This window comes from Nematolebias whitei, chromosome 20 (assembly GCF_014905685.2).
Source record: "Nematolebias whitei isolate Nwh7 chromosome 20, NemWhi1, whole genome shotgun sequence".
NCBI classification, from domain to species: Eukaryota; Metazoa; Chordata; class Actinopteri; order Cyprinodontiformes; family Rivulidae; genus Nematolebias; species Nematolebias whitei.
This window is the reverse complement of record NC_056517.1, coordinates 26,354,706-26,374,415: the sequence shown is the minus strand read 5'-3', so window position 1 is coordinate 26,374,415 and position 19,710 is coordinate 26,354,706. Positions and strand designations below refer to the sequence as shown.

Below are 19,710 nucleotides of genomic sequence, written 5' to 3'. Positions count from 1 at the left end.
GGTATAATGAAGGTACATGAGGTATAATGAAGGTATATGAGGTATAAGAAAGGTATATTAGGTATAATGAAGGTATATCAGGTATAATGAAGGTATATGAGGTATAATGAAGGTATATGAGGTATAACGAAGGTACATGAGGTATAATGAAGGTTTATTAGGTATAATGAAGGTATATGAGGTATAATGAAGGTGAGGTATATAGAAGGTATACGAGGTATAATGAAGGTACATGAAGTATATAAAATATATGAGGTATAATGAAATATGAGGTATAATAAAGATACTTGAGGTATAATGAAGGTATATAAGGTATAACGAAGGTATATGTGGTATAATGAAGGTATTTGTGGTATAATGAAGGTATTTGTGGTATAATGAAGGTATATGAGGTATAATGAAGATATGTGTGGTATAATCAAGGTATATGTGGTATAATGAAGGTGTATGGTATAATGAAGGTATATGAGGTATAATGAAGGTGTATGAGTTATAATGAATGTGTATGAGGTATAATGAAGGTGTATGAGGTATAATGAAGGTATAAGGTATTTGTAATGATCAGTCAGGCTTTCTTTAGTGGCCTCACTTGGCATTTACAAAAGATTTTCTCTGAAATATTGAAAGTCTGTCACTTATTTCCAGGAAACTTTAGTAAAAACATCACTGACATCCACCTTATATATTACAAAATGTCTTTTTTGCAAGAATTTTGTTTCTTTAAATGCTTTTTTCCATGGCTATAATGAAGCTCCTGAATTCCCTCAGAGAATGTTTTAATTGGAACAAGTATGTGGTCCAAGTTCTCCTTCCTGTTCAGAACAAATGTTAGCTCAGGGTCGAAGAAGAAGTAGGAAAAAAAATCCTGTGAGACATTTTCAAGTTTACAATGAACCAATGGCTGCAATGAGGCAAATATTTGCCTCTAAAGTTTCACTAATAAATGACTTTGCAATATATTCTTGTAAAGTTTTTTTGCTTTTAAGGGCAGAATACTTTTACCCTAAATAAAATGGATTGACTAGATTTTTTTTGCAACTTCATACATTTTGTATGTGTTTAGCAGTTGCTTTAAAGTTAATATTTAATATGTTTTAGTGTATAGCAAAAAAAATATTTCATATGAGTGCTTTCATATCTAAACATTTCAATTTGAGTCAAAGTTCTTGAAAACTGTTTGAAAAACTAATTAGAATTTCTAATCAACCCTGTTTGTCATACAGTGAACTTTTTATGAAAGTAATTTAAGTCTGCAAATGATCTGAACTTTGTTTTTAATCAAGCGAAAAACCATTTAAAAAATATGCTTTTAATCAGAAGAGTGCGGGTAGATGGAAATTCATGGGTTAAATTTTAAAAAATTGACCAAAAATCCAACTAAAACAGGTAAACCTTAATTTAATTTATAAATGCAGTATAGGTTGGGGATTGAAAAGTGGAAGACGCTTTGAGACATAAAACTGATTAAAGTCGCAGGTTTTTATAGATAATTAATAAAAAAGGAGCAGAAGATAAATAAAAGTAAAGCTCCCTGAGCTTCTATTTATCACCTGAAGAGGGCGCTCTAAAAGTCCAGTCAGCTGACTTCTGTACAGGAAAAGTGAGATAAAAGTACATACTCTTTTTTTTTTTTAAACAAACAGACATAAAAAAATTAAATGTAACCTACTTAAACAAAATTCAAAACCAAAGCAAAAACTAAATCACCTCTCATTAAAGTTCAGACAATCAAAAGCGAGAATTTAAAATCCTCCTCCTGACGCAATCTGTGAAAACAGCTTGATTAGAATGAAATCAGCGCGTGACCCTTGCAGTGTTGTGTGCACGCAGGGAGCATCAAAGCCATTGGCTCAGAGGAGCTGATGACGGTGGGAGTGCACGGTTTTCTTCACCTTCTTCCTCACCTCGGATCAGTGTGGATGAGGGCGCAGGATGTGGGGCTGAGGTGCGCCTTTACGCGGTGAACTCTTCCTTCTCCTGACATCCATCTGTTTGGAGGCGCAGCAGCGCGCACAGAGAGGCGCGCGCTGGAGACAAAAACACACCAGCTCAGTCAGTCGGTGCAGCGCAGGAGCGGCTGGAGAGTTCTGGACTTCCTCTCCGGGGAAGAAGCGCGGCTGGGTGCAGGTGAAACAAGGACTCTGAAAGCCTGAGGGGTTCTGGGAGGACAGATCCAAACTTGGATATGGCCGCTGTGAAGACGTTCGACCTGCTGCTTGGAGTTGTTTTGTGTTTGCTGTCTGTGTGGAGTGTGGACGTCGAGCTTCCATCCGGTGAGGGTGAGTGTTTGGATCCATGCCTTACATGACTTCAGCAACATTCAAGGCAAAAAAAGTGGCTTTTTGTGCGTAAAAACGGTTCCAGAAAGCATCAATATGTGCATAAGAAGGAAAATAGTGGACCCCCCTGAGGCTTTTATTTTTAGGAAATGACCTACAAAATGATCTTTATCTAGATCAAAGGCTGTTCTTCATCTCATTATCATATTTCACAACCACTGCAAGGTTGAAGTGGAAAGCCTTCAAGCTGGTCAGGCTTCTTCCACCTGTGACCTTTGACATCATGTAAATGCCCCATGCTATTCAGAAAAAGATGTTCCATTCAGGTGCACCTCTTTTCATGTGCTTTTGTGTTTCACCACAAAGGATGAAACTGAAAGCACCAGAAGTCATCTCTAATCTCAGATCGTGGGCCATGTCAGGGAGACGGAGTGATCAATTCGTGCCAGCACAGACTCTGCTCACACAGCTCATCTCATTGCTTTTGTTGCTGTCAGTGAATGTTTCCCACATATCAGATATGGTTGGAGGAATGTTCGTCCGCTGACAGAGACTAAATTAAACTTGTGTGTGTGTGCAAGCCACAGAGTTGCAGGGATGTTTTTTTTCTTGTGGGACACAAGAACAAGCATTTTTGTTCACACTTATTGCAAGTTTTAGAGTACAGCATCAGTTTAAAAAAAATCATATAAGAGATGCTTTAAGTAGGACAGGTTGTTTTTCTCATGCACTGACCCTTGTTCCTCTATCAGCACATCTTCAGGGACTCCCTTGCAAAAATGTCCCAGCAGCTCCTACACAGCCTCAGATGTGAGGAGTGGTTGCATTTATTTCTCTTTCTTGCATTTATTAGATGAGCTGTGGGGAACATCTGGGCTGGATTACGCAGCATCCTGCATCCTTGTTTGAAGCGTTCGGTGTGTGGCTTTGTTCTGCACTCTCAGCAGTGGCGCTCCCATAAAACTCTGGCGGATTTTTGGGGGGGTCAGTTAGCGTTTCGCTGGAAAACGAGGTGCTCCACTAGAGTTTGCAGAGTGTCTGCTGGAGCGGTCCGTGGGAATAATTGGGAGATGTTGAGATGGTTTTGTGTGATTATAAAGTTAGTCTTGAAGGCTGTTAATGTGTGAAGACTGCAGGTGTTTGTGGCATCTGTTTGTATTTTTGTCGTAGCTTAGTTTAGGAGCCGTAAAAGAGGTTTGTAGGCTGCAGGCTGCAGCAGTTTGGACGTCTCCAGCTCAGACCCACTGCTCCTCATTTATCACCCTGCCAGCAGTCCCCTCTACAATCATACAAACACATGCTCAGCCACGTGGGGAGTGTGTGCTGCAGGCAAATATGGATCTATAACGAGGGCTCTATAATGACTTACCTGGTATGACTGGACTGACTTTATTTTAGTGAAATAATTGCAATGCATTGCGCTCCAAGAATATTTCATTATCAGTCACATTTGCATCAATATAATCTCCCTGTTTTGCAATGTTTGGAAATAAATGCATGTTTCTGTGAAGGTTTTAATCTGTGTTTATTCATCAGATTTGGGCAGGCTTAATTCAATTCAGTTCAGTTCATTTATATAGCACCAAGTCACAACAGAAGTCGTCTCAAGGCACTGAACAGAAATATTCATATATAAAAAATAATAATTTAACATTATTTATCTGAGGAGCAGACTGCTTTGAGTTTAACTCCATCACAGAACTCTCATCTTGAGCGAGCATGAAGGAGACAGTGGAAAGGAAAATCTCCCTTGTGAGGAAGAAACTTATAGCAGAACCAGGCTCAGGACAAGCTGCTTCGACCGGCTGGGTTTGAGAGGAACAGATACACAATGGCAGGTCAAGAATCACGTGTTAAGATAGAAATAGTATCAAATGAAAACTATTCAATTGCAACAATTCATTATAAGAAATTATGTCATTTTGTCCTCCAGTAGTCTAAGCCTATAGCAGATAACAAGCCAACCCTAACTATAGGATTTATCAGAAAGGAAAGTCTTAATCCCAGTCTTAAAACTGGACAATGTGTCAGCCTCATGGACAGAAACTGGAAGTTGGTTCCACAAGAGAGGAGCCTGATAACTGAAAGATCTTCCTCACATTCTGCTTTTGGAAACTCTAGGAAACGCAAGGAAACCTGCAGTCTGAGAGCAAAGTGTTCTGTTAGAAAAATATGGAACAACAAGATCTCAAATATAAGATGGAGCTAGGTTGTTGAGGACTTTGTAGGTTAGAAGTAAAGTTCTATTGTGAATTTGACAGGGAGCCAATGGAGAGAAGCTAAAACTGGAGAAATATGGTCTCTCCTACTAACTATAGATGGCATATCTCTGTAAAAATGTATTTAGAACAAACTGTAAACTTGCCTATATATTTTTTTTTCTCTGCTTTAAGTGCATTTTTTCTCTGATGTAAATGATCCAATTTGAAATAAACCATGAAACTCTACAATATAATTGTAATCTTACGGTCACGGTTTAGCTTCATGTTTCATCAGCAACGGTTCTTCTTGGAGAATCAGCTCCTGTACTGTCTAATAACTGCTGGTTCTTGGAAATGCTGATCCATTTGATTCACTTTGCTTCTGATTCCATTTGTGCAACAATTAGGTAAAAAGCTCATAAGACATGCTACCTCGTGTCTCACTTTTCTCTTTTCATGGGCTGAGGGAATACATTTTCAGCATATTCAAAACAGCAGAACTCCTTTATTGAAGAGATCTTAAGCCCTCTTGGAATCCCACCCCCACTATCCCTCCTTCCTTCTCCCTTTTTCTGACACTGCACATTTCTTAGCGGCAGAATGAGTTCTCTTCCTTATTGGCCCTCTAAATGACCTGCTGAAAAGATCTGCCATGGATGAATGAGGGGGTGTGGTGGTATGGGGGGAGGGTGTGCCAGACAGGGAGGGGCGGCGGCGACTAAGGTTATTGTGCTGCCCCGTATGCAGCAGCAGCAGGCCGTGCCGTATCGCCAACGCGCAACAGCATCACCAGGTCCCTGCATTAGTCACGCTCGGCCTCTTTTCGTCCAAGAAGAATCTCAGCCTGCAGCTCGAGAGGCCTGGAGCACCATGTTGAGTTCAATAGGCCGAGAGACAAAGAGCAAAGAGGCCACTAGTTAATGAAGCGAGCTCCTTTCTTCGCCTCGAACTGTCGCAGCCTGGGTTGTCACGTCTTTGAGTTGCCGAACGTCTGATATGGGAAATCAAAACAGCAACGTTACGTCCAAAATCTGTCAGAAGGCTTTGAAGATGTCGGGGGAGCAAGACGTTTCATGGTTAAAGCAACACGGATGTTGAAGTGTGTGGTTCAGTAAAAGCTGACGAGCATTTTCCACTCGTAACAAACAGCCTCCTCTGATTGCAAAGCTGCCAAAACACCACAGTCAGGCTGTTATCTGCTCCTCCTGTCGATGCTGCTGCATCAGAAACATGAGAGTGGAGCACTCACCGAGGAGGGGAAAGCATAAATGGTTTTATTTAGATGGGAGGAGATGGTTTGTATTTATTTTTTTTAATGGAGGGGAAAGTTTGATGGGATAGTGATAAAAGGGAGGGAGGATGATTATTTCCTTGATTATTTAAACTTTGCTGTCCAAGAGAACATGATTACACTGGAATATGACAGAAATATACCCAGTGTAACAGCATGGATGTTGGTTTTTTTTTTTGTAAATTAGCAGGAATTTTAATGCAAATTAAGTAAAAGCAACTAAAAATTATGCTTATTTACAACTTTGACTTAACTTTTTGTTGCTTTGTTGTAAGTTTGCATGCAGATAAGAGTTGTTTCCAAGTGCACAAGGGAAAGAAAGAAAAAGGTTTGTTTAGCAGTTGAATTATAGGTCCATTTTAAATTTAATTCAGTTTATTTATATAGCACCAAATCACAGCAGAAGTCATCTCAGGGTACAGAAACATGCATATACAAAAAAAAGTCACTAAATCAGGTTATTTATCTGAGGAGCCAACAGATTTTACAGATTGACTCAAAATCCACACCTGTTGGGTCAACAACCCAACAAGTCTTTTTGTTGGTGAAGGTGAAAAAAAAAACAGAAGTGCAATTACTGGCTGGCAATTTTATTCTTTTTTTTCTAATGATTTTAAATAGTTATGTTTAGTAATATTTGAAAAGAAACAAACAGAAGCAATATGAGTGAAGCAAAGGCTATTTATTGTTGTTGTTTGAGAGCTAACTAGTCTTTTGGGTTACCATGAAGACCATCAACAACTGTGCTCATAATCTAAGGAAGAAAAATAAACCATTAAATACATTTTATTTACCCTTTATTTATACAGGTAGTCTCATTGAGTCATAAGAACTCATTTTCAAGAGAGACCTGTTTGGGAGCAGATGATGGGGGGCCTTGATCAAGGGCCCAGAGTGGGGCAAATAAGGGTGGAGGCAGGTGTGGGTATTTCACCTTTTCCACCCGCATTTTGATGTTGTCAGTCTGGGGAGATGAACCTGCGACTTTGCGATCACAGGCCCATCTTCTCTAACCTCTGCGCCACCACTCCCCAATTTCCATATGGTCACAGTGTTGACTACCCTCATTTTTGCACTAAAGAAGTAAAAATACTCTGATGTGGCGCCAATACAAATGGAGATTCAATATAAATAATGATAGTGGGACAATAATATATTTTTAAGTATCAGTAATTAACATGTAACATACAGCCAAAAAGGGAAACAACTACCAAATGTCATCAGTGTTCAACTAATCTTTGTCTTAATGTGACTGCTTCTGTAATCACATCAGTGACCTCCATTAATATCTGATATTTTTACTCGGCTGCTGGCTGGATAAACTGTTATCGAGGCATTTTGTACTTCATGCATTCATCATGCGTCATCTGTTAATCAATATAGATTTAGACTTTATAATCTGTTCTTCTTTCTGACTGTGATTGTAAATGATGAACTGTTCTATCACTCGTACTGTGACCAATCATTGAGGAACAGAAAGACCTAGTTTTATTGTTCTTAAGGTTTGTTTTATATATTGATATGATATGGTGATGTGTCTTTAAGCAGACTCCCTGACTCAGATCCACTCCTTTCTTGTCTGAGTAGACATTTTTATGACAGTTCAGACATGAAGGGGAGGGATGTGAGGATTGGGCTGGAGGTAGGCCTGTCATGATAAGTTTTGCTGGGCGATTCATTTTCTCAGAAATTATTGCGATAAATGAAAATATTGTTAGAATTTTGACAATAATTAGTAATTATTGTCAAATTTAAGAAGAAATGTTGGTTAAATTTTTGTGTGTGGTACCTTTTTTGACCACTGGATGGCAGTATAAAATTGTTTGAACCAAAGGATGGATAGTGAAGGAGAGAGCAGCGTGCTTAGTTAAGAAAAATGGCAGGGAGGCCCCTTGACGTGACATGGGCTGTCTCTCGTTCTGGTTTTTCAGTTCTCAAAATGGCGGACGCTTGGTGTGGTTTGAGCTCTTTAGCATAGCATTTGTCACACAAAGCTCTTAATAAAAAAATCAGTAAACAAGTTCTCAGATTCTTTTTGCAGAGAAAAACAACTTTTTACACGAAGGCACAGGTTTCAATAGTGAATTTTGGAACTTTGACAAGACAGAGGTTTTTTTTCCCAAGGTCAACCTGTTAGCTTAGCTCGTAGCTTAGCTTCTCAGCTTAGCTGCTTTTAACGATCCAAAAACGCAATTTTGGACGGTTAAGACTGATTTTAAAGAGAAAAGAAAAAAAGGAGGGGTCAGTGAAGAGTTGAGACTTTTGTCATCCAGTGTCTTCAGAAAGAGAGAAACACGAAGAAACAATAAAGGCGATAAATAAAAACGAGGTTGTTAATTTTCATTTATCGTGCAATTATTTGATTTATTGTTTATCGCAATAGACCTAGCCTGAGATCATTCTTTAAAACTAAGGTCCTGTTTACACGACAATGATCCAATGAAAATTGAATGTTTTTTTTCCCATTTCTATTAATACATTTACATGAAAACCGTTCTAACTGCAATCTGTTTACACAGCAATGGTAGACGTAGAAAAGGTGTAATTCCCTCGCCACGCCACTAGATGGTGCTATGTTCTTTGAAACTTGAAACTCAAAGGTCGTTTTCACACATGATAGTCCAGTAGACTCGGTTCGATTGGGGACCAAAATTGTGAACTTTTGTTTATATTTTCAGCTGGTGCGGTTCACATTCACACTGCACTGAGTCAATCAAACCAACCACCCCCCCCCCCCCCCCCCCACACACACACACACACACACCCCAGCTGTGGTGGCGCTGCACCAAGAACTAGTGAAGGAAACAACACGAAAACCTCTGAAGAAGACACTGAGTGCAACTTACTTCTGGAAATAAAAACAAAAATGGTGCGGTGTCAAATTGTAGTGGTTTTAGGACTTCTGTTTTGTCTGTGGCACATGTGCCAAAGAAACATTTTTCAACAATAGACTCAGCATGAGCAGAAGACCATGGAGAATGTTGTTTTTCACACAAGGTGGCTGAGATGGCTCCGTATGAGGGATGAGAAATGCACATTTATTTTGGTTATATTTAAACAGAATGCCCTGCGCTGTTGTCCACTTCCTGCTTTTGGAGCGGTTTTTGGTCCGCTTGCATTCACAATGCATTCGAACCACGCTAGAGTTCACTTCAACCGAACCAAGACCTAGGTATTTAGGCGGACCAGAATTAGCTTTTTTGGTCCGCATCAGAGTTTGATTGCTCATTCATACATCCCCAAACAAACCGGACTTTCTAGACAAACGGACTAGAGTTTGATAGCGGATTAAACAGTGCTGGTATGAATGGACCCTAAGGGTGCGTTCACACAAGCCCTGTTTAGTCCGCTTTAATTGAATTCTAGCTCGTTTTCCTAGAAAGTCCGGTTCGTTTGGGGAGGTGTGAACGCGCCATCGAACTCTGTCACGGAACAAAAAGGCGAACTCTGGCCCGGGCTAAAACCTAGGGGGAATAGATTGGTTCAACAGGTTGGCTCGACTGCACAGTGCAGTGTGAATGCAAACGCACCAGCTCAAATGTAAACAAAATGTTATGAATATTGGTCCCCAACCGAACCGAGTCTACCGGACTATCAGGTGTGAAAACAACCTAAGTGTGCATGCGTAAAAAATATAAAAAATAGTTCTAAACGTTCTATCTTTTCTCTCATGAGAAAATCACCATAACAAAAGCCCAGGTGATGTCCAAACTGAAAGCAGTCCAGGTAAATTAGATTTATAAGAGTCAAAAGCACAAACAAGATCTGGTATCTGCCATTGTCAATACTTTCTTCTTCTTCTGTGGCTTGTAGGAGGCCATTATGTTTTGCATCATACTGCACATGAGCCAGGGATTCCCTGACAGCACTCTGGAACCCGTTCTCAAATTGTACCATTGTCAGAGAAAACATTCGCTATTTTTGTGTAAATGAACAGTACAAATGCGTTTAAATCGTTTTCATGTAAACAGGGCCTAAACTTTCCATCTAGGAAGTTACAGCAGGTCAGCGTTTCAGATGGATACGAGTGTGATCTTGTAAGTGCATTTAATGGTCTGTGATTGCTGGACTGCTCTCCAAAGCTTTGTCAATAAATCTAATGAACTACACCTTGGTCTGTTTGGGAATCTCTTTTTTTTTCCACGACACGGTGCAGTGAAAATGGACTGATTGCTGTGGATATTTACTTACAGCAATTTTAGAACATGTATAATTGTTTAGGATTGCTATCCATCCATCCATTATCTTAGCAAGTGTTGTTTATGAAGATGCACACTTGGCCCTTTTTATATTTTTTAACCTTTTTTGTGCCAGTGTGCCAAGATCCATCAGTCTTCTGAATTATGGCTGAAACGACTGTTTTATCTAGTTTAGCTGATTTTATTTCTGTGTAGGATCTTTTGGGTGACTAATTTACCTAAATCAAGTCTTAAAGGAGATGAATATAAGCCTGAAACACACCAGTGGTATTTAAAGACAATAGCAGTTTTTCTGTCTAGTTTTCATTTGTTGTATGGCACGGTTGCCTGTTTGTCATTCATCTGTGAAGTCTGTAAAATGGTTCCATTTTGACTAAAACCTGTAAAACTAGAGCTCGACCAATATGGAAATTTTGTCTACCGCTGACACCGATGTTGGGAGAGGAAGTCTAATGTTGATAACTGATATATTGGCTGATTATTTTTTTTAGCTTTGTCCACAAGTAAGCAGCTACTTTTAAACCTGTGTTAACATTTGAAGTCTTGAAACAGTCTTCCTAACGTGTGTTCACATTTTATATACTTTATTCACCATAAAGTTATCAAGAGTGTTGCAAAAATATAAATTAAACAAAGAAACGCCCTTCCCTGTTCATTGTTTAAAGATTTCAGACAAACAATGCATTTCATTAAGGGCAACAAAGATAACGTTACTAACGCTAATATTTTACCTCTATGTTAGATTTATTGTTCTGGATAAAGATTTACAAGGCAATAGCCAGTGCTAGGTTATCTAAAAGTTAGCTTGCTAACTTGAGAGGGATGTAGCTAATGACAAGTGGGTTGGAGGACTGAATTTATTATTGGTGATTTTCTTATTTATTTTACAGATCAGTTCAAATAAACTTACCACGCTTTGTTCAGTAAAATATGCTAAACAGTATCGCTCGCTGCTTCGACTGTGCTGAAAGTGAAACTTAAAGCTAACGGCCATTTTGAAAGTATTCCACATGCGCCCTCTGCTGGATACATTGTACAATTACGCCTTTTGCAAGTAAGAACATGGTTTGTTCCCAGTGTTTATATCGGCGTATAATGAGACAATTATCACGGATGTCCCCAAACGCCTATTTGGTCTAAAATATTGGCCCTGCCAATATATCAGTCGGGTTCAAGTAAAAACATCTTCAGAAGCTAATTATGTAAAGGAATGACAGCAGTTTTGTTTCAAAATGTATCTGAAAAAGCTATTTGGGTGCTTTTCATTCTGTGCCAGCACCAAAATACTGGTAAATTAACTGATTAAATTTAATCAGGCTACTCCAATAAGGTGAACAAAGTGTTAACATGTGCCACAATCAGGAGGGCAATCCACTCCAGTGTCTCAGGCTGTCCAGACATGCTGAAGAAAGATAAGCTGCTTGCCTGGCACAGGAGTCCCGTCATCCCATCCTGCAGCAGCTCTGTATACTTAGAGCAGCCAACTGGCTGTGTCCCACAAAACATGGTCTGACTCTCAGGGTTGACAACATACTCCTACATGCCTCACGCTGCTCTCACATTGTGCGGGTGTATTTGCCTCTCTGTGAGTCCCTGTGCAGTAGTTTCCACTCACGTCTTCTTGCTTACTTAATTTTTGTATGACGACAGGAGTGAGAGTTGCAAACCTTGTTTTGTTGAAGTCTTGACTGAAATTTGATGCTAAAGTTTAGATCATATTTTGAGTGTTAGCTCAGATTTCAGAGTAGTGACAATATTTCAGAGGTTTTTTGTTAAACTGTGGGTTTAGTGTGTTGAAACGTGAGAAAGAAGACATACGTAAGAAAAAAAATCTTTTGGCATTGTTGTTTAAACCATAAACCCCGAGTTGATGTGAACTTTTTCTGCTGATGGTTTTGGTTGTTGTTGATTTATTTATTTTTTTTATCAACTTTTTTCCCTCCCAAAGAGGAAGGTTGCTAATGGTTTTGAAATCCCCCCCCCCCCCCCAAAAAAAAAAAAAATAGCACCAGTATTCAATGGTTGCTGTGTATTTTCCAAGCCATAAACACTTTTTCAAAAGAGGAAAAAGTAAATGTTGCTCTGATGTGATTCACAACACGGCACAGTGGCTCAGATCCTAGAGCTGTTGCCTCTCAGTGAGAAGGTCGGTGGATCAAATCCCAGCAGGAGTTTCAGAGTGGAGTTTGCATGCTCTCTCGATGCATGTGTGGGTTCTCTCCGGGTGCTCCGGATTCCTCCCACAGACCAAAAACATGCATGTTAGACTGATTGGTAACTCTAAATTGTTGCTAGGTGTGAGTGAGAGAGGGAATGGTTGTTTGTCTCGTTTGTCTCTGTGATGGACTGGAGACTTGTCCAGAGTGTCTCCGTCTCTCACACAGTGATGGCTGGACATCAGTGGCACCAGTGACCCCCTTGACCCAAAAAAGAATAAGCACATAAAAGATAATGAATGGATGGATGGATAGGTGATTCACTGCAAACAATAATTTATATTTGACTAAATAGTTATTTTTATCCACCAACACTGTACATCTCCATGCTTTTATTTTATCTTTGCTAAAATCTTTTTGGTTTGTTTAAAAATCTATCGCCTACTCTTAAAAAAGACGTTTTAGCCTTTGCAAGTTTTAAATGAGAGGCGTATTGTTATAACACCTACTCTGAGAAGTTACACCCTGAATATGTCTTTACATTACCGGTGTGAAGATGAACCAATCTACACCAATTGAAGGACTAACTGACAATGAATCATTCCTTTGCTTTGCCTCATGTTGCATAAATCGTAATGTGCTGAATCAAACTCATTAAAGTGCACGTCCTTTTGCATGAGTTTTTGCTGCTCATGCTTCTTTAATGCATCAACATATTGAAATTTGCATCGCAGCGTTGAACAACCCTACTTTAGCTGAGCTGTAGCAACTTTAGCAAATGGCTAATGGTTAAATAGCTAATGGCTAATAGAGACTAGCGGCTGATGATTGTCACTGTTTGATTCTCTTTTTATTATTATTATTTTACGTCAATTTCAACCAAACAGATGGATATGGGTTGATGGCCTGCTCGGCCTAAAAGCCACCAGATGCAGCTTAAAACATGCGATTTCCCAACATTTAATTAAAAGCCCCCTTTTCTATGATTGTCCTGCTAACGTTGTGCAAACTTGAGTATTTTCAGACGTTTCTTGAATTGTCCCAGGCTGCTCAGGGATGACACTGATGTGTTTTTTCTTACGGTTGGTCCAACTTTGCTGCCTTTGGTACTCTGCCCGGAAAATGTCTGTACCCCCTGACCACAAGTGTCTCGTTACCCCCAAACTCATCCTGACAAAGAACAAGTATCCCCTCAAAGTAAATGCTTTCATACTATAAAACTGACTACAAGAGACTGATGCATTTTTGGAGGTTTTTCAGTATTTCAGTGTGTGAGAAGTTTTTCTTCTTTCTGTTTTCCACCATTAAATCACTGACAACATCTTTAGGACGTGACAGCTGTTGTTTATGAACTTCTCCCGTGAACATATTTGGTATAGTTTGTACTGTGCTTTGGATTTTTAATGGAAATATCTCATCGTTTGGAACACTAACCACCAGAAAGATTCAAACTGGTTCAGATTTATTGGTTACGCTGCAGCATACTGTGCTTGCTGGAAAAAAGATTGATCAACATTGTTCTGTTTTTTTTTTTTTTCTTAATTCCCTGCTCAAATTAGTCATGGAGATTTAACTATTGTAACACATCTGCAAAGCTGCTCGTCACTTCACCCTTCAGGAATCAGGGCTGGCAGAAACGGGAGGATGAATCTTCCCAGAAACCAGAGGAGTTTTCTTGAGGTCGAGGTGGTTTTTGTTTAGAGCGCACAGACTTGTACGAGCTTGTAGCAGCTGACGTTACGCTGAGCTCACCGCGACGCTGCAAAACAAGTTGTCTGCTTGATTACAATGGGTTTGCTCCAAATTCATATCCATTTTTTCCCTAATGTTTAAAATCATTGCTCTGCAAATAGTGGCAGGTGCAAAAGCAATGCAAACACAAAGACTCTAGTCATTTAAACTCAGAAAATGTTACTTTTAAAAAAGAATTTAGACCCTTATCTGACTAATTTTGTCGTAAAACACAAAATTTTACTGTGCTTTATTAGAGTCCAGGAGGCTTTCTGCTAATAAACAATTTTTAAATGTGCACACAAGACATTCAAATATAGTTTAAACAGACACATGATAGGAGCTTTATGGAAGAAAACAAAACAAAAAAAGGGAAAAATGAACTTATAGAATGGTTTAGTCGTTGCCAGGTGTTCACGTTTTGGTGTCTTCGCCTGTGCTTGTTGAGGGATGTTCCCAGAGTTTGGCACAGAACCGAGCACAAAGGCTTGCTTTGACTCGTCGTGGAGATGAATTGCAAGGTGTACGAGCCTCCTTTGTGTGCACGGACTGTACCTGGACGAGAACGATCATGTTTTCTGCTCAGGTAACGAGAAACTCTCTGGTCCTAATGATGTTTTTTGTTGCCCTGAAATCAGCAGAACACATTTTATGATCCAAAAGCAACAACAGATTGTGATCCTTTCACTAGCTTGTGTGCAAATATGGTCTAAATTCTTTACCAGATACAAGTTTATGTATATTAGTTTCACAGTATTTAATATTTTTCTTTTTTTTTCCAGTCTGACACAAGTGACAGTTTCGGTGCAGGGTGAGAAAGTGGGAGGACAGCTTTTCGAAAGCTTCCCTCCCTTTTCCTGTTTCTGGGCATGTCATGTTTGCTCAATGAATGCCAGTGAGAGTGAATACTGATCTGGGACAATCCTGCTCAAGTACTTTGTCATATCTCAGCGTTTGTTACAGAGAAAAAGGAGCTCAGCTACATTGTGGAGCAGAAACTGACTCCCACTGAATGACTTTTGTCAGCTGTGCCCCAAAAACTTACAGAACACGAAAAATAAATAGTATGAGCAGCTGAATAATAAAAATCTGAAATTACGATGGTTTCTTCTCCAATAAAAGCTGTGGTGGGAATGAAACCAGACGAAAAGGGTTAATAAATTCCATGATATGCACAAATCATGTTGAACAATACACACTCAGACAAATAAAGGTTTCAAAGCACTTCAGAAGCTGCACTAAAAATTACTACCGTACTTTCCGCCGTACACGTTGCACCACCGTACAAGTCACATCAGTCCCAAAATATCTAATAAAGTGAGGAAAAAACATAAATACGTCGCTTCGCCGTATGAGTCGTATCTATTATGCGTCTCCGGTGACGCCTTGCGTTTATGTGTCACCGCTGACCACCCGGAAACGTGGGCCGGTGTTGTGCAAAAATTGATTGGCTGCCAAATAGCAGCTGCGGGAGCATGCGCAAGAGGACTTTAACAACAATTTAACAAGATTAACACTTAAAAACAATTGTTTGTTTGCTTAACATTATAGTAAAGGTGTGTCTAAGTTGAACTTTTCCTTAATAAATGCACTTTAATGGTCAAATCAGCTGCATTTCGCCTGGGCGGCAGGGCAAAAGGCAGCTGATTTGTTGTAGGTAGTTCCAGAGTGAGACGAAGGTGGCTGTATGGCAAACCAAGTGTGTCATTAATAGCCAGTTTTACTTATTAATGAGACACTTGGCTTGCCATACTAGTCAAGGGCCCTCTAGCGGCTGAAAATGGTAGTGTTCAATATTTTTCTTGCCAGAATGAATGAAATCGTCAGATCTCAGCAATAACTGGGTTATAAATATGAGGGGAAAAATGTGTATTAGTCACTTTGGTGTATAAGTCGCAGGACTTGCAAGTTTATGCAAAAAGATGTGACTTATACAGTGAAAAATATGGTAATAGTGAGAAAAAAAGTAAATTTTAGAAAGCACAAATGGGAATAAACAGCCTTTCAGACTGTGAATGTCTTATTTAACACCCTAAAACACCTCCTTTGTTTCAAATGTGAGAAAACGCACAAAAATATACATTTTCTAATAACTGGAAATGGTTTGTTTTTATATTTTGCACTTCCGCGCTTCTTTTTCCTGAATGCCCGCGTTATAATTCAGGTGTTCTTGTTTGACCAGGGGTCAGTGTTGACTGGTAAATCATCGCTCTCGTCCCAGAGCACCAAAGCCTGTTATGTGTGTCTCGACTTGAGGAGGTCCAGGTATTGATTAAACGTCCTAACGGCTCCCCGCCCTCATGAAGGACGCTAAAATCACCAACTCTGCAGGGCACCAATTTACTGCTCATCACTTCAACATGGGATCTGCTGGCTGCCAACCTAACTCCATCTTAATGCAGTTATTTAAGTCATAAAGGAAGAGTCTTTGAGATTTAATCTGACATCTGCAATGCTATAAATATTCCTCCTGTTCAGATTTATCAAAGGAAAGATTTGTCTCTCAGCAAAACCTGACTGGAGGTCAAACAAACTACTTCCCAGCCAGTGACATATGCTCTACAAAACATCAAATATGACATAAACTTGTTATTTCAGGAGTTTTTTACTACGAGCATGTCTCAGACTGGCGACTATGCTGGCTTCTTAAAAAAAAAAAACACTCTGTTTATAACTGTTGTCCAAAAGTTGATAATTTCCTTGTTTAATGCTCCAAAATGCACCCGTGTTTGTGACATAAATTTGCTTTTTATTATATCGAGGCCTTTTTTTCTGACCGAGCGTAGAGCCACATGTAGCGTTATCAGTACAGCTTTCATGTGATTTATAGCATTATACACATATTAAAACATTATCTTCACTAGCAATTTTGACTGAATTGAATACATTAGTGTTTATTTTAACGTGCATAAAGTTATAAATGAATCCTTTCTCATTTTGAGCTTTCACTTCACAGCAATCCATCAGCCGCTCTTCAGCTCTGAGTCTATTTATGTGTAAACATTCAGAGCAGTTTGGTTATTTTTGAGCACAATCTTTGCAGAAGAAGAAAGATGAAGGTCAGGTCTGCTTCTGCTGGAACGTTTTGATCACCGGTTCTATTATTACGCCTATAAAGAAGCACATTTTGTTGAAAAACTGTTTAATCTAGAACAAAGAGTTTTGTTTCTAACAGTGTAACTGTGGTAATCTGATTAGTTCGTTAACTCTGAGTTGATTTGGATTCAAATGCATAAAAATTATGTTGATGTCAAGATGGCAGAAGGCTTTGGACACAGAAAGCCGACAGGATCAAGGAGCTCAAAAAAATAAGAATTTCTTTATTGTAGAAATATAAAAATAAAGTATGGTGGCAAAAATACGCACAGGGAAACACACTGTTCATGAAGAAACTAAATGAGACCATTAAAATACGATGCACTGCAAAAAATAAAAAAAGATAATAAATAACAAAGAAGATTAAAGGTTTCTTAAAAGTTGCTTTATGTTAATAGAGTGAAATTCATTACAGTTTTTTCCAATTTCTGTTTTATCTCCATTAAAAAAAACAAGACTAAAGTTGCATTTTTAACCACTATTCTTCTGTCAGCTCTTATGATGCATTTAAATCATACCACACTAGTTTTGAGGAGATTTTAAACTTTGCGTCACGTCATGCTTTAAATTAACATTGACCAATTCTATAAGCAATAATAATTATAGAGCCTAAAATATTATTAGTGTTGTTTTAGTATGCAACAAAAAGACTTCTATAATCTGACACCACCTGAAGGTTAAACATGTATATAATGTATGCTTTGTTATAATTTTTGTATTTATTGATGCATGTGAGAGTAAAATGATGGTTTCTACTGCTAATTTCCTGCTTTATGATTTTTTTTTTTTTTCAAAGGCATCACTACAAAGTTCTAAAAAAAATTCTGATGTGTGCTGTTTAAATGACTGGTATTAATTACATTTCATTCTCATGTCTCCCTCAGACAGTTTCTTGGCATCATCTCTCTTATTGTCCCAGTTTTCTGTTACATGTAAGCTGGATCTCTGTGGCCTTGTCCTGGGATCCAGTCACCTGAGCTGAGCTGATGAAGAAATCAATAAAATACAGACAATGCAATAAGGAAAAGGGAAATTAATCAGAGATCCTGATGCTAGATTGTGGAAACAAATGCACGCTTGGGGCCTAATTTATTGAGCAATAGGTTAAGAGGAAATAATGCGCTTCGATCCATTTTGCAAAGTTCCTTCACACCAAACCTGCTGTGTGTAGTGACATCATCGATTGTTCAATCCAGGATTTACTAGCTTAATCAGTCTTAGGAGTTAAAAGTAGTAGTGCAGATCTTTTGAAGTAGGGTTATGTGGAAAGGTTATGGACAATTAGCATCTTACCTGCTGTGGATAGTTCTTTGACTGACCTCAATTTGAAGAAATAGTTTAAATACGCCTGGTTTAGCTACTGCAACTTTGTGCACCAAAATTTGTGTAATTTTTTTTGGTCAATAATCACGTAAGTCAGATTTTAATTGTTCATAACCGTTTCACTAAACCTGACATCAAAAGATCTGACCGATTACTTTAGGTTCAATTAAAATAAAACCTAACATATCACTATACTGCTTAAATACAAATGAATTTACTGGAAGAAAAATCAGATTGATTTCATATATTTGGACTTTTTATTTATAATAGGAAATGTCAACAATGATTGTTTTTTATTGGAAACCAGACCTTCCAACTGATCTTAGATAAATGCATCCTAAAAAAAAATTAAATAAAGGAGTTCAGAGAGTCTGAACTATTCCTGATAATCACTCGCTCGATAATCAATCTGTTACATTGACTAAAAGCTTTTAGTCAGAGCTGGAAATGTGGCGTGATCAAGACTTACTGACTATAAAACAAGAGTCTCAGCTTGAAACGATTGTCACAAATAGTCTAATGTTATTTTCCCTGAAACTTTAATTTGGAATCAAAAGGCTTCAAATCCTTTAGGCATTTCATCAAAAACCCAAACAAACGATTAATATTTACATATGCTCACTGATTAAAAGTAGGGATTTTTGCACAGTACTGCACTGTAATAAGTGACACCATCAATTAGTTATCATAACTTGGTTCTATAATTTACGTCAATTTAACATTATGAGTTATGAAGTTTCAGCTTAACATCATGAGTTATTGGCATTGCAACTTATGGCTGTAAGCCAGTACAATGAAATGTAAATTTTAGTGTGTCAACATAATTAAAAAATCTAAGTTTTAAAATAGTAACAGGATCTTTTAAAAAAAAACGATGACAACTGGCGTGGCGGCAATATTAATGCACGTGCAAATAGTGCCAGAAATTTAGGTCTTGGTCTCACATGGGACAAATTATGATATAAGATTTTAGTCACACTTGAGGAGGTGTTCCACCCATTTGCATTTGTCTATTAACAAAGGAAGATGAACGCCACATGAGCAAATTGAGGATAATTGGAAAAAAGTTTCATCTTAAGTTGAGTTTATGTTTTTAAAGCAGCAATTGAAGTTAAAATTTTAAGTTAAACCACCCTAATATTTTTTACAGTGTGGATTTTTGGCCAATATCCGATATGCTGATATGTTAAAATTTATTTGGCTGATTACCGATACCAATCCCGATATTTTTTCCCCTAGACATACTTACAGAGACTACATAGCTTTCTCTGTGGTGGAATTAAACTACTACATTATTCCGCATGGTCTTTGTCAGTTTAGCCTGCTACCAAATGCAGATGCCAAAAAAGGAGCTGAAAATGATGCAACACTTCAACTTGCATTATGTTTAATGTCAAATTCATTCATGACATTTACTCTCTCTAACACAATGAC

The 19,710-nt window shown here is 38.4% G+C and overlaps 1 protein-coding gene across 1 annotated transcript in view; it reads left to right on the top strand.

The window, feature by feature from the left end:
* Positions 1-1,839: 1,839 nt before the first annotated feature.
* The window catches only part of plxdc2b (plexin domain containing 2b), a 109,339-nt gene continuing 91,468 nt past the window's right edge, over positions 1,840-19,710 (top strand). Inside the window, exon 1 of the mRNA XM_037693940.1 lies at positions 1,840-2,279. Coding sequence (XP_037549868.1) covers positions 2,186-2,279 — 94 coding nt within the window. The 5' untranslated portion in view covers positions 1,840-2,185. The remainder of the gene's footprint in view (positions 2,280-19,710) is intronic.